Source organism: Limulus polyphemus, unplaced genomic scaffold (assembly GCF_000517525.1).
Source record: "Limulus polyphemus unplaced genomic scaffold, Limulus_polyphemus-2.1.2 Scaffold1017, whole genome shotgun sequence".
Classification (NCBI taxonomy): domain Eukaryota; kingdom Metazoa; phylum Arthropoda; class Merostomata; order Xiphosura; family Limulidae; genus Limulus; species Limulus polyphemus.
In genome coordinates, this window is record NW_013666627.1 from 227082 (window position 1) to 240428 (window position 13347).

Here is a 13347-nt window from a genome sequence, read left to right on the forward strand (position 1 = left end):
CTAAGACAAAATGTGTCATGTGGGTTACACTAGTGGAAATTCAGTTTTTTCTATATATTTCCTTTTAGAATTAAGAACTTAAAACTTGTATTCTATTAAAATATGGATTATTAGCTATGATTTCATGCTATTCTAATTGGTATAACATAAACAAAACGTAGTTTAATAAAATTTTGAATGTAAGACACAAAAACCTTGTGTCATTTGCAGTAAAGAGTACCCAGGATGATAGGGTTAAAGCCAGCTCTTATATTGATTTTTTGAGTAATTCCAATGTTTCTTCAAATGTTGATCAAGCTCCGATTGTAACCTAGTCATGTTGTATTATCACTCTTAATCTTGAAGTACTAAGTTTGTGTTTTTGTTTATTAATGAGTTACAAATTCATATTTTTTTATTAACTCATGACTTTATTTATATTTTCAGTATTCTGTCCGAAAGTCAAGATATACAAATCAGCTTTCAACAATTTCATCAGAAATGAGGTAAAATATAATAGGAGTTAATAATTCACTAACTTAGAACAAATGTATACAACTAACTACTTAAGCTAAGAGAAAATAAATAGTACTATAGCCAAATATGTGAGATGGCCAGATTAACTAAATACCATGTTATTCACAGATTTAATGGCAAAAACAGGAAGATTCATTACATACTCTATTACAGAGCAGTGCCTAGATTTTCTCTCTTTTTGACTGTGTTTTAATGAAAAGAAAAAGACTAGACACAGAGTTGTAAACAATCACAATCTTTATTTTTACAAAACAACCAAATTCCAGTTAAACATTTGAACATCTGATTCTGTGGTTCACTGGAAAGAGAGAGAGAGCTTTATCTAGCAGATAAAGTGGAGTAGGGAAGTGTGATATGCAACCTGACCAGGCTATCACTAACTTTCAAACTTAAACTATCAAAGTTAAACTTGCACATTGCTCTTATTCCTGCAGAAACACTTGTCATACAATACATATTAACTCTATGATTACAGGCACTCCTGTTCTACGCATGTCACAAGATTTTACTTTGTTATGTTCAAAATTCAGTTAAGCAATCTTACGATCAACTTATACTATGAAAGTAGTATTAAAATTTACATTTATAGTTCAAAGTTTTATAGTATCTAACTTTTAATTCCTTTATTTCAAAAGAAACCTTAAATAAAAATTCTTAAGCTTCAGTTTGATGCACAAATTCACAAAATCTATTCTTCTGGACTTTGTAACTTGAATACTTCTTGATGTATACTAACCTGCCATGTATATGTAGAATCTAGGTTAATTGCTCTCTTTACACATTCTTCGTTCAAGCTCATTAGAACATGTTTGGAGAAAAAAAAAGAAATTTCTTGGAACTGTTGACAGATGCCATGCCCAATTTCTACATACAGAGTTTAAATTTTTCAGTCAATTATATTTAGTTGAGCTAGATGTTTATAACCAATAGAATCACCACAATTTAAAATATGATTCCCCAATAGTTATTTTAAAATTGATGTGAAGAATTTCATAGAGAACTTGCCAAATGCTCTTAGCACTGTTGCTGCTTGTATCCATGCAAGCACTTTAGCATTGTTTCTCACCTATAAATATGTTAGTTAGATAGACAATTAAATTGCATTCAGGTTTTAGTTTTATATTTTAGTTAATTATGCATTATTTATATTTTAAAGTGCGTATTAGAAAGGTTTAATAATTTTTTTTCAAATATAAGTCAAACTGCCTTGGTTCATCAGGCTTTGTGTAGTAGGCGAAAGTGCCAACACTCTCATGAAGGCTAAAGTGTCTCTGCTGATGATACCCTAATTTTGCCCGAGAATACTGATTGACATGTGTTGCAATAAGTAATAATGCTAAAGGACAGGAAACAAAAATAAATTATATGTGAAAAAGTAAAAACTTACAATTAAGAATATAACCAAAAAAATGTTTTTAAGATTATTCAACAAAAAATTAAAATTTTATACATTTCATTGTACTATATGTTGATGAAAATACATGAAATATTCAGAGTCTGAGTGCATATAAGTACAATACAAAAATATCAAATCTTTAGTTAAAATACTTAATGAAAATAATCTAATTCTTCTTTGTACAAAATATTTGTAATCTTTAACAAAATCTTACCAATTGTTGTGAAGGTATGTTTAGAAAGTTCAGAGTTATTGTAAGTATTGTTGAACTGTGTATCATTCTCCATATGAGAAGTAGCCAAATGGTTTCAGCCCCGTAACTATAAGGTTAACAACACAGGAAAAGCAACTTTACAAAAACAGAATAAGTACAGAAGATCAAAAACATCAATATATATATATATATATATATATATAAAAGCCAAGTGGCAGTCAGTCACTTTCAATTTCTTCGAATTTTGTGAGTTACACAAGTCCAATTTCACTTTTTCCCTTATAATACTTCCTCTTTTGATTGCTAGAATAGGCTTAAATAGCTCCTAAATTTCAACACTTTTCTGCTTTATAAAAGCCTGTCAAGGAGGGAGTTTCCAGGACCAGATCAGGCATGCCATTATATACATGACACCACATGATTCACATCATTCTGACGTCAAGCTAGGTAGGATCTGAATAGGAAAGCCGGGAAGTCTCCTGTGAAAAATAAGTAAAAAATTAGCACAAATTTATGCTTGAGAATTATTATGAAAAATCTTTTGTTAAAACAGACTGAAGATACCAATTATCTGTAGAGAAGAAGATGACTTTTCTTCAGAAAAAGAACAGGTGTGTATGCAATCATATGGTCATCGTATGTTTTAATCTTTTATCCAAAAGCACCAATATGTAGTGGATTCAGGAGCAATAGGTAATATGTTTCTGAGAAAGGAAATTTTATATATTTTTTTTGTCAGTTTTATATGGAATAGTTTTGATTTCCAGTGATTTCCCATCATTTTTACTGGCTTTTATGCTAGTAGCATAATATACCCTTTAACAAAAAACCAGAACGTGATGCATATAAATAAGAACCCTTTACTACAGATACAGTAGAATCCAAACACATTGAAGTAAAACCTTTGAACAAAGATCATATACAAGTAAAACCCAAATCACTTTAACAGTGATAACACAAAATGAAAAACCTTTTAACAACAAAGTACATGAAATGAAACCCTGATGTTCAGATGAAGGATCTCTCAGGCCATCACAAGTGCCTTTTGAGTTTTTGCCAGCTCATCTCAGAGCCAATTCTCTTCTCCCTACTAGTGTGATGGAGCTTTTTTTTAAGTTTCAACACATAATCTTACTTAGTGTTATAGAGTGCCCAGGCCTCTCCATCCACCTTTTGACTATCTGCTTCTGACAGTGGTGCTTTAATATCTGTATCTGCTGCAACAAGATTTCTTTCAATATTTTGGTTGGGGGTTTGTGGAGGGAAGTTTTGTTTTTTTTCTGTGGTAGGTTCCTCATCTTGTTGCAGTCCTATTTACAGCAGTACTTGCTTTGCTGTTATGGTGGCAGAGGGCCAAACTGTGGACAGTTTCCTTCTGATAGCTGATTAGGTATACACTTTCCCAGCATTTGTATATCAATTTTTTCCTAAATATCTTGTGCTCTGGAGAGTCGTTTGTGGATGGGAAATGTGATTATCAGTTCAGGGGTATAGACATAGAAGATGCCTCTTTGGCTTCTCTTTGCTGTGTTCTCACTTGCAAATTGGTTCTTGGGCTTACTTCTAGATGATGGTCTTACTGGTTGAGCTGCAGTAAGGTAGTTCTTAAGCTGGCTTGATTTAGCCTATGTTTACAGCTCAGTGGACATTCCTTTTCATGGTGGGTGGTTTCACTGGTGATTCCAGGGACTTCAAACAGAGCCAGGTGGTGACCTTAGTCAAACCTCTTATGTCCATCATGTTGTCCAGCAAAGTGTTTTCAGCCATGAGTTCTGCCAAAGTGAAAGCTAAGCTAGACACAAAAGCCATAGGCACCATTGTACATCCAAGCAGATCCTCAAAGTTCTCAAACAGGTAGCTCTCTGCATACTCACTCTCCATGATGTTAATAGAACTTAAGGATTCTCTAGCAACACAAACATAATGATCTAGAACTGGCTAGTTCAAAAACGATATTACCAGATAGAGTTGGGATTGAAAGTCTAAGACTGGATGAATTTTGATTGATCAGAAAACTTGATCAAAACTATTGATTTTATTAAGTGAGATTTCCACAGGGTTACATATACTCACAAATGTCTATCGCTTGTATACAATGTATCACTAACACCTGTGGACATCCTTCTCTACTTAGGTTACATCAGATCTCATACTTGACTAGAACTAAGCTGTTTTTTGTTGTTGTGATGATAGTTCATGACTATTCTGGAACTAAGCTGCTTTCCTTTCCCTACTTTCTAGTTTTTATACAAAACAGAGAACCTTATCTAGTAGGCAGAAAATGAGAAGCAAGACTATTAACTGTGATATCTTCACAATTATCCAAAAGTAGGTCAGCTACTGCATTTTCACAAATCTCAATTCTCTAACTATGGAAATTCAGTAATACTAAAATCTTTTAACATTTTTTTTTAATTGTGAGCTTGTGGCCCTCTTTCCAAAGCATTCATCAGGCTACTATGTAATTAATAATACAAATTCATTTACCTGTGGAACACTCCTTAAAGGTAGTTGTCTACGTAACAATCTTCACAATATCTACCATTTAGTACTATAATAAGTACAAACTTGTCACAGAAAGATTTAAATTTTTTTCATAGATTGTAGAATCAGAACCTTGATCTTTGTATAATAATATAAGTACGTTATACAATCTGGTTTTTAAAAATATTTAAGATGGAACAATTATTTGAAATAATAAATGTAAAAATTATGCAACCATAGTTATTATATGGAAAAATATAACGTTCAAAATTCAAATAACACATTATAGAATTATTGATCATGAATAAAACACAAAGAAATGATATGTTTAATGAATTTGGTAAATATTATCCATATAGTAGTAATTTGTTATTTGCTGTTGTTTTGATTAATAGCCACTGGTGGTCCACTGTCTTTTGCTTGTACATGCCATCCTTTAGAGATACTAATATATCCTGAAGTGCAGAGAGAATTCCAAAATGGTAGTAACAACCACCAGTTTTTGTTGAATATTTAATATTCTTTTTTGTCTTTAGCAGACTTCTGGCATCTTTGAACAATGTTGGATGATGTGCTTTCAACCTGATAAGTGAACAGGATAGTGCTACCAAAGAAATGTTAAATTCCAATGCCCATTCTCTCAAACTGTCAACTAGTGTACTTTCTTCATTTTTTGAAAGGCCATCAGACTCAGAATTTGTTGATGTGTCATACATAGTTTCTTCACAAAATTCATTTTCTGTATTAATCTGTATAGCATTATTACTTAATATCCCAAAAGCAACATCACCCAACTGAACCTGATTTGAGCAGTCTTTAGCTGGTTCACTAGATAAGAATGTATCCTTAATACTACTACTACTACTACTACTATGCACTTGTTCAGTAGCATTAAATTCTTTCTCTTCTATTATAACTTTCAAATATTTTGCTACGTTTGTGTATGAAAGTCGTCTTAATGCAAAAGTTGACGGGTGTTAGATTTCTTGTCTATCCATTTTTGGAAACCTTCACCTAAAAATTAATATCTGACAATAAGACTGAGGTTTTATTTTTATCATACTGACATTTAGCTACCTCTAAATCTCATGCATAAGCTTCCTGCACATGATACTTTGTGGAATCAACAAATTGATTTATGTGTCTCATACACACTAATATTTTGCATGATTCAGTCAGACTCCTTCGTGATCCGAGTAATTTAAGTACAATCATGGGAAAAATTGTTTGAATGAGATTACATTAAAGCCATCATTCCAATATGGTACATTATCTCTGCTCATATAAATACCTATTCTTGTTCAGTGCTGCCCTCTATATGCAAAAATTTCTATCTCCTCTCCATTAGAATTGACTGACTCCAATGTATCTCTCATGCAAATCATCTCATGCGTCAACCTTCCACCATTTATTTGTTTTCAATCATATATCTGAGACTTTGGAATCTCGTGTGTTATCTGTACATCAACACTCAACCCTTTCTTCTTTGGTTGCATGTTTGTTGCACTTAGAGCCACAACATGCCCCATTTCTTTCCCATCCTGGCCCTTATCTACCCATCCCTGTTCTCCTTCCAGGGGTTTCTCATCTTATTGTTTTGTTCAATGTGACTAACCAGAGGGTTCTGGTCCAGTGGGAGCTTGTCTGTATTATATTGTTACCCTTTTCTAATCTTTCACTACAGTTCCATGGATTCTTCAGCTTTTCTCAGAGGGATTTGTCCTACAATTTCTTTCTCCACCCTTTTTGTCCCTGGTACCCTTTTCCTTCCCCATGACTTGTGATCCTGCCACCAGTCTGCATCTGTCAAAGTCAGTACAATATTTTCTGTCTCTACAGGCCATTGCTGCTGTTCATCATCTTTCTGCAGGCTGTTTGTTGTCCTCATCCCAAACCAGAGACTGTACTAGGTTTGTCTTCCCTCATTCTAATTTTCAATCTGCCCCATTTTATCTTTGAGTCTTTTTCACCTTTAGGTGGTCTTTTAGTTTATCAATGACAAAGAGGAATTTTGTGAATGATTATTTACATATCCTGATATTTCCTCACTTATGACCCTCTCTTTGGTTTATCCTCCACAGGGTAGTTTCACTGTTTTGCGCACTACCCTTTGGACTTGTTTTGGCCCTGTATGTTTTGTCAGAGTCTCAGAGCATTCCTTTGTCATTTATAATGTCTTAGGTTGTGCTTTCATGTTTCTCTTGTTGACTGGCTTCTCTGTTGGGCCCATTGCTGTCCCATCATTTTGTTGGCCTGAAACTGGTTGTGGATTGGTTATTCCATCCCGACAAGCTTCTCTCTGTGGTGTGGTCTTTAGATCTATTCGTTTTTCATGTTTTCTATGGGGTGTCTCAGATTTTGATGTTTTTGCCACTCTTCTCAGTACACCACTTCCTTAATTTTGGTCTCCTGTTTCTCATCCTATGATGGGAACAGTTGATGCTCTCAGTTAGGATTGGTTTGGTTGGTACCTATATGCATATCCTCCTATTCATCTCCCATGTGTCCTTTTCATATTTTAGACCACTACATGTAGTGTTCTGCTGCTGGTTACATATTGGCTGGCTCACAAGTTATTTTCACTGCTACACCAGTTTTGGTGTTATCTCCCTTTATCTCTGACACTCCTCTGTCAGCCACATTCCAGCATACATCATCTGTCTTTACTTGCACTTCATTTTTATGCATGGCATTGTCCTGTCCCTTGCCTGAAAGGCAAGATTTTTACATGTAGCTTCCTTCGTTTTCCGTCCTATTCTTCCTTTCTTCATGGCAGTTTGCCTATTTATGTAGTACACATACCACTTTTGGTTTGTCTTCACGTGTTATAGTCATTCCTGTCCTATTGTTCCTCACATACCATCCTTTTTATCCTGGCTTTTTAAATGGGGCTTTTCAGTTTCCTCTGTTGTGGGGTATAGGGTGGTGTTTTCTGCCAGTTTTCGGTTTCCCAACTTTGCTTGTGTTTTCTAGTTGCCAGTATTATCCATATTGTTTCATTCCTTCCATTTTTCCTGTCCTCTTCACCCTGCTTCCCTCCTGGATTAGCACCTGTACGTGGTCCTCTATGTTTTTCCCCATCCTCCATTGACCTTTTGTCTTTGTGTTCTCTAAGTCACCTTCCTTTGTAGTTTCTGTTCCTGCTGTTGTTGGTGTGCATACGTTGTTGTTCTGATGTGTTCACATTTGATGTTTGTCATATTTTTGTTTTCTTCATTCCTATGTTCTCATCTTTCCTGATTGTTCCTTCATGCCCAAGACTTTGGCTGCACGAGAGGGTAGTTTCCTTACCTCATTTTCATACTTTTATGACCATTCCAATCTTATCTGCCTCCATTGCCCTGTCAGGGCTCTTCAGTGGTATGTGACATATTGTACTGCTCCCTTCCATGGTTTCCGAGTCTGTTTGTTTCTTCTGTGAAATCCTCACCTCTCCCATGACCTTTTTCTCTTTTCCCTTCCGGGTTGAATTGCCTGGCATTTTTCTTCCCTCTCTTTCCTCTTATCTTTGGGATCTTTTTCTGACTCCTTTCCTCTGAATCTTTATAGTGACAGGCTGAAGCTACATGCCAACATTTTTCCATGACTACCCCTGTGACCCATCTTTTCCAAGCTCCTTTCCACTGCCTATTCTTCCATCCTATTCCAATTTCTTCCACTATCTGGAGGTTTCAGTGCCAACAGTCTCATCAGTAACTAGCTTCTAGATTGAGGAACAGTAGAGACTCATTTGGCTCTATTTGTGGGGATATGGATTCCTTTTATGGCTGACCTTCAAGGGCTACAGGTTCTATCCATTGGTTCTACCCATTGTTTTTCTCTCCTCCCCCTCCCCTCTGTTTCTTGTTTCTTTCCCTCCTCCAGGGGATCCTGTCTTTCACCAACATCTCTGAGGTGGTATCAGACCTTTTTGTCAAGGATGCTGTCAAAAACGAGTTTGTCTGGGATTTTACTTCTGGCTGTTTGTCATTCCCAATTACATCAGGGATTGATTATTGTTCTATCTGATCTTTGCCAGTTTCTCGACCTTCCTTAGTGTATGATTATGAGTTTTGTCATCCTCCAATGGTCTTTTTTCCTCAGGAAGTTTTGGATGACGAAGGTCAATGCCTCTGATGCTTATATTCACATTCCCATCTCCCCAGTATCCAGCCTTTATCTTTGGTCTGTACATCACAGTCAAGTTTATCAGTTCCAAACTCTCTCTTTCAGCCTAGCGTTAGTCCCATATGTTTTTGTTTTGTCGTGTAGTGCGTGTCTTCAGTCTTGTCATTTATGACCTGAGCTTCAGATTCTACCATTATGTTTACAATTGACTTCTTTTATCTCCATCCCAATAGTACTCCTCTTACCATACTCTTTTCCTTCTTTGGAAGGCTGCTCATCTAGGTTAAGTCTGGCTCATCTGGATAAGTCTTCATCACACTCACCCATTATCTGGTTCCTTTTATGTACTCTTCACTTCCCTTCTAAGCAGAACACGACCTTCTCTTCTGCATTTGCAGGCCATGGAAAGTTTGGTTTCCACACTATCCCCTTCCTCTCGTCCTATATGTGAGGTTCTTTACCTAGTGAGGACTCATGCTCTTTTGGGACCTCTTATACCCTTGGATTGGGCTCACATGTGTCTTTTACTGTGAACTCTACAGGATCAATGGAATGTCTCTCAGGATCCCTTTTTTAGAGTCGTCCCTCAATCATTGTGTTTTTTTCAATGGCTTTACACTTGTATGGGCATTTCTCAATCAATGCATTTGCCACTTACAATAATGGCAAGCTTCTCCTATTCAAGTCTCTTGTTCTGCAGACATTAGCACTGGAGGTGGATGTGTTCAGTCAGGAATGGGCTAATCTATTCCTTTGTGCTCTACCCCCTATTTGTCTCCTCCCTCGAGTTATCTCTCTCATTCAGGACACTCCTTGTCTTGTCCTTCTGGTGCCATCCTGCTAGCCAGTCCAATCATGGTTTCCTCTGATTTACTCCCCTTCTCTACCATCTAGCTGTGTCATCATTCTGTCTTTATTCATGGGATAACTCTGGTCCCCTGCAGGACAGTCCAAACTCTTTTAACGTGTAGCCTTCTTTCTGTATCATTCTGTTCCCTAGTTCTCTTTAAGAGTTTATCAGCATAAGTGGTGTACTTATCACCACTGGTCTCAGCATCAATCCTTATTACCTTCTGTTCCCCATCTATCTGTGTTCTTCACATGGCTTTTTGACCACAATTAGTCTATCTTGACTATTGCTGGTTATAAGGAAGCTCTCTTGATTACTTTTCAGTTTATCCATTACATCACATTTTCTCCCCAATCCTCTACATTCTTCTAGTCTACCTGACTGTGTCCTTAATGTTGTTCTCTATATTCTTATCCTACCTCCCTTTCAACCTTATACCATTTGTTCTTGAAAACTTATTTCCTCCTCCTCCTCGGATGTTGGCATTCTGATGTGTATGCCATCCATTCTTCTCTCATTCTATTCCATTGCTCCTATATCCTTTTCTGTCTGGATTTTGCTTTTTTTCTTAAAATGTCTGTGTCACATAGGGTGATAGTGGTTTCACCCAATTTGGATCCTGATCACCTCCTCTTTCCTGTTATTCTCAATGGAGGGGTCTGACAGCTTATCCATTTTGCATATTCTTCATTGGCTGGAGAAGCGTATTGGCCTTTCCAGGTGTCTTCCTATCAAATTCATCACTTAACTCACTCATTGGCTGCTTACTTCTGTTGTCTGTTTGTGAGGATTGTTCGGGCTTGCATGTGGACAACCCCTCACAATTATGTCACACCCTTCCTTCATTATCTGGCCATTTCTTCTACATCAGGCTACGAACTGGCTCTGGTCATTATTCTTCACAGATCGTACTCTGTTAGGCTGGGTAAGTCTTTCTTTTTTCTTTATTGCAACTTGAACGACTTAAGTGATGAAAGACTTCTGAAATTCAACTTGATACATAGGCATTGAAGTAACCTTTTTTTTTTTTCCCATCAATATCTTTTGCTCATATTTAGTTTCCTTTGAAGCCTATGGGGACCTCTTCAGTTTTTTAAACATATTTTTCTAAACTATTTACATAGGGAGGTCAGACCCACCCTTCCCCCAATTTTAATGATTTAAAATTAGTGGGGAGATGTAGTACACTTGGCAAATGCTGCTCAACTTGTACATTTTTCAAATGAATTATAATAGTGCAATACTATGTTTAACTGTATTGACTTACTGCAAGTACTAACATTACATTATAAACACATACATACATCTGTATACACATTATATTGCATGTGATCTTTATAAGTTTAAATCTTTTGTACAGTTGGGTCAAAGTGTGCATGTCATGACATCTTTAGAGAGTTACATTCAAATTTAATTAAACTACTTTATTATCATCATATATGAATAAACTTGGCATCAAAACATAGATAAACCAAATTTTAAAGTTATGTAAGTTTTAAGTTCTTAATTTTATAAAGAATTGTTTCAAAAACCCTTAATCTCCTCTAGTATGAGAATTGTGACATTTGCTCTATGGGTCTTCCCTCTTCTCTAATTTGTTTACCACCCCTCCTAGAAGTACGAAATTGAACATAAGTTACTTACTATATAAGTACAGAATTCAATATAAGTTACTTACTATAATATAAATATTACTAGGGCAAAAAATCATTTTTATAGCCTTCAATCTTATTTGTTTATGGAGTCAAACTAGAAAATCAGACCCACTTGCCAAATTCACCTGTCACATCCTCTCATTCACAAATTGCTAGTAGTTCCGTCTGAGATTTTTTATACTATATTATTTATAACCTGTAGAAAATCAGTGTTTTAATCTCTCAAATGACATATTATATTATGTTGTTTTCTCTACAGATAATTGCTTATTTACTGATTTAGTTTCAAACTTGTTCTCACAGGAGGAATTGCTTTAACAAACTTAGCTGGATTTTTAAAGACTTACCTCCTTGTTAGAAAGCCCAAAAAATTATGATAATTATAGAACATTTTTTGCTCTTTGCATGTTGTTATTATGTGTTCTTAAATGGATTATTTGGTTAAATAAAAATTATTTAGTGTAGTGGTACCATTAGTATTAAAAAAATATGTATAAGTTTCATCAACAGTCAACAGCAAAAAAAAGAAGACCCAGGTAAATACTGTATTTCTTGTTTTTCATGTATATTGTTTACTTATTATTGTTTTAAAAGTAACTAAAATGTAAAAATTAGAAAGTTAGTAGGTTAGATAAAGTTATATTATGTAAGATAAAGAATAATAATAATAATAAATATTCTTTGTGAGGTATGCTCATGATCAGCCTGTGTATTATGTAATTCAATATGGTAACATGAGCTACACATTGACTGAGTGATTTACAACTTATGTTGTGGAATTATTAGTTCGACACAGTTCTAAGGGCAATAAAACAATAAAATGTAAATTGAAACAATTATGTACTGTTTCAAGCTGTAAGTTATTTAGGATAAACTACTGTAGATTCCTGTTCCAAGTTGCAGTCATTTTAGAAAGAAAAAAAATTATAATTTAGATTTATTTTGTATTTTTTATGGTGGTTATGAGGTTGGTAAAATGGATCAACCCAATATAGTATTAGGGTAGAGAAAATAACGGATAAAATTTATATTTGTTTAGGAGGTTTAAAAGATTAAGCAAATGAAATATGACAATTTTCAATTGAAGAAAAGTATTTTAGTCTTAACATAAAAATCACTTTGCACTCAGAGCAGCAGAGACTTTTACTCCATATTTTCATGGAAAAGGTTTTTGTAAAAACACTTTATTAAAAATTCTGATTTTTTTTGTCTACAAAAGACTTGTAATATTTAGTGAAAACTTGTGCAATTTCATGATGATACACAAAACATATTAAAAGTTATAGTATGGAAACTAAAGGTCAATTTGGGATCATTAGCTCGGTTGAATTGACCAAAACTGTTGCAAGAGGGTTAAGTGAATGTTAAGGACTAAATAAAATTTAACATTTCTGATATTTATATGTAAAACATGCCATATGTATTACGTGTGTAACATTTATGTAGCATACATGTTTAATTATTTATTGGTTAGTTTCTATTTCTAGTCTACATGTATTTCATTTTTATCCCAGTAATTTAATTTTGTCAATAAATTTATACTTTCACACACACCCCAATCAGTTTCCTTCAGAACAGCCCTGTATTCATGCTCTAAATTGCTTTTGGGTCCAAAACAACATACAACATATTCTTAACAACATACAAGTTGCACAAAAAATGACAATACCATCAATACTGCAGTGAACCTCACTAACTACTGATGAGGTCCCTTATTTAGTGTACATAAATAAATTAGTGACTTCATTCTTTTGCTTTTATCATTTCTTTACGCTGAATGTTGTAAGAGGTAGAAATGATATTGCTTAATATTATGCAGTATGTAGATTCCACTGATAGTGAATGGCATAAAAACATATTGGTTATTTGAGGGTTAATAGTGACCTGTGTATTTTCTGTTATTAAAACAGTGACTCTTCAACCAAATTGACTGTTGAATAATAATTGTCTACAAACTATAACACTTATACTAGATGTTAAGTGTTTCAACAACCACTGAAGAATAATGGCTGGAGACGGCTTGAATGGGTGATGAAGAGAAACTTTAATACAAGTTTAACATAACAGCAAATGTACAACGTTTCAACAAGGTTTTGTCATCATCAGATGATGACAAAACCTTGTT

The 13347-nt window shown here is 34.8% G+C and overlaps 1 protein-coding gene across 6 annotated transcripts in view; it reads left to right on the forward strand.

Annotated features, from left to right (window-relative positions):
• LOC106461715 (structural maintenance of chromosomes protein 5-like) overlaps window positions 1-13347 on the forward strand; it is a 326380-nt gene that overhangs the window by 209677 nt on the left and 103356 nt on the right. For all 6 annotated transcript variants that reach the window (XM_022388747.1, XM_022388745.1, XM_022388743.1 and 3 more), the window contains one exon: window positions 427-485. In XM_022388747.1, the coding sequence (XP_022244455.1) occupies window positions 427-485 (59 nt within the window). The remainder of the gene's footprint in view (window positions 1-426; window positions 486-13347) is intronic.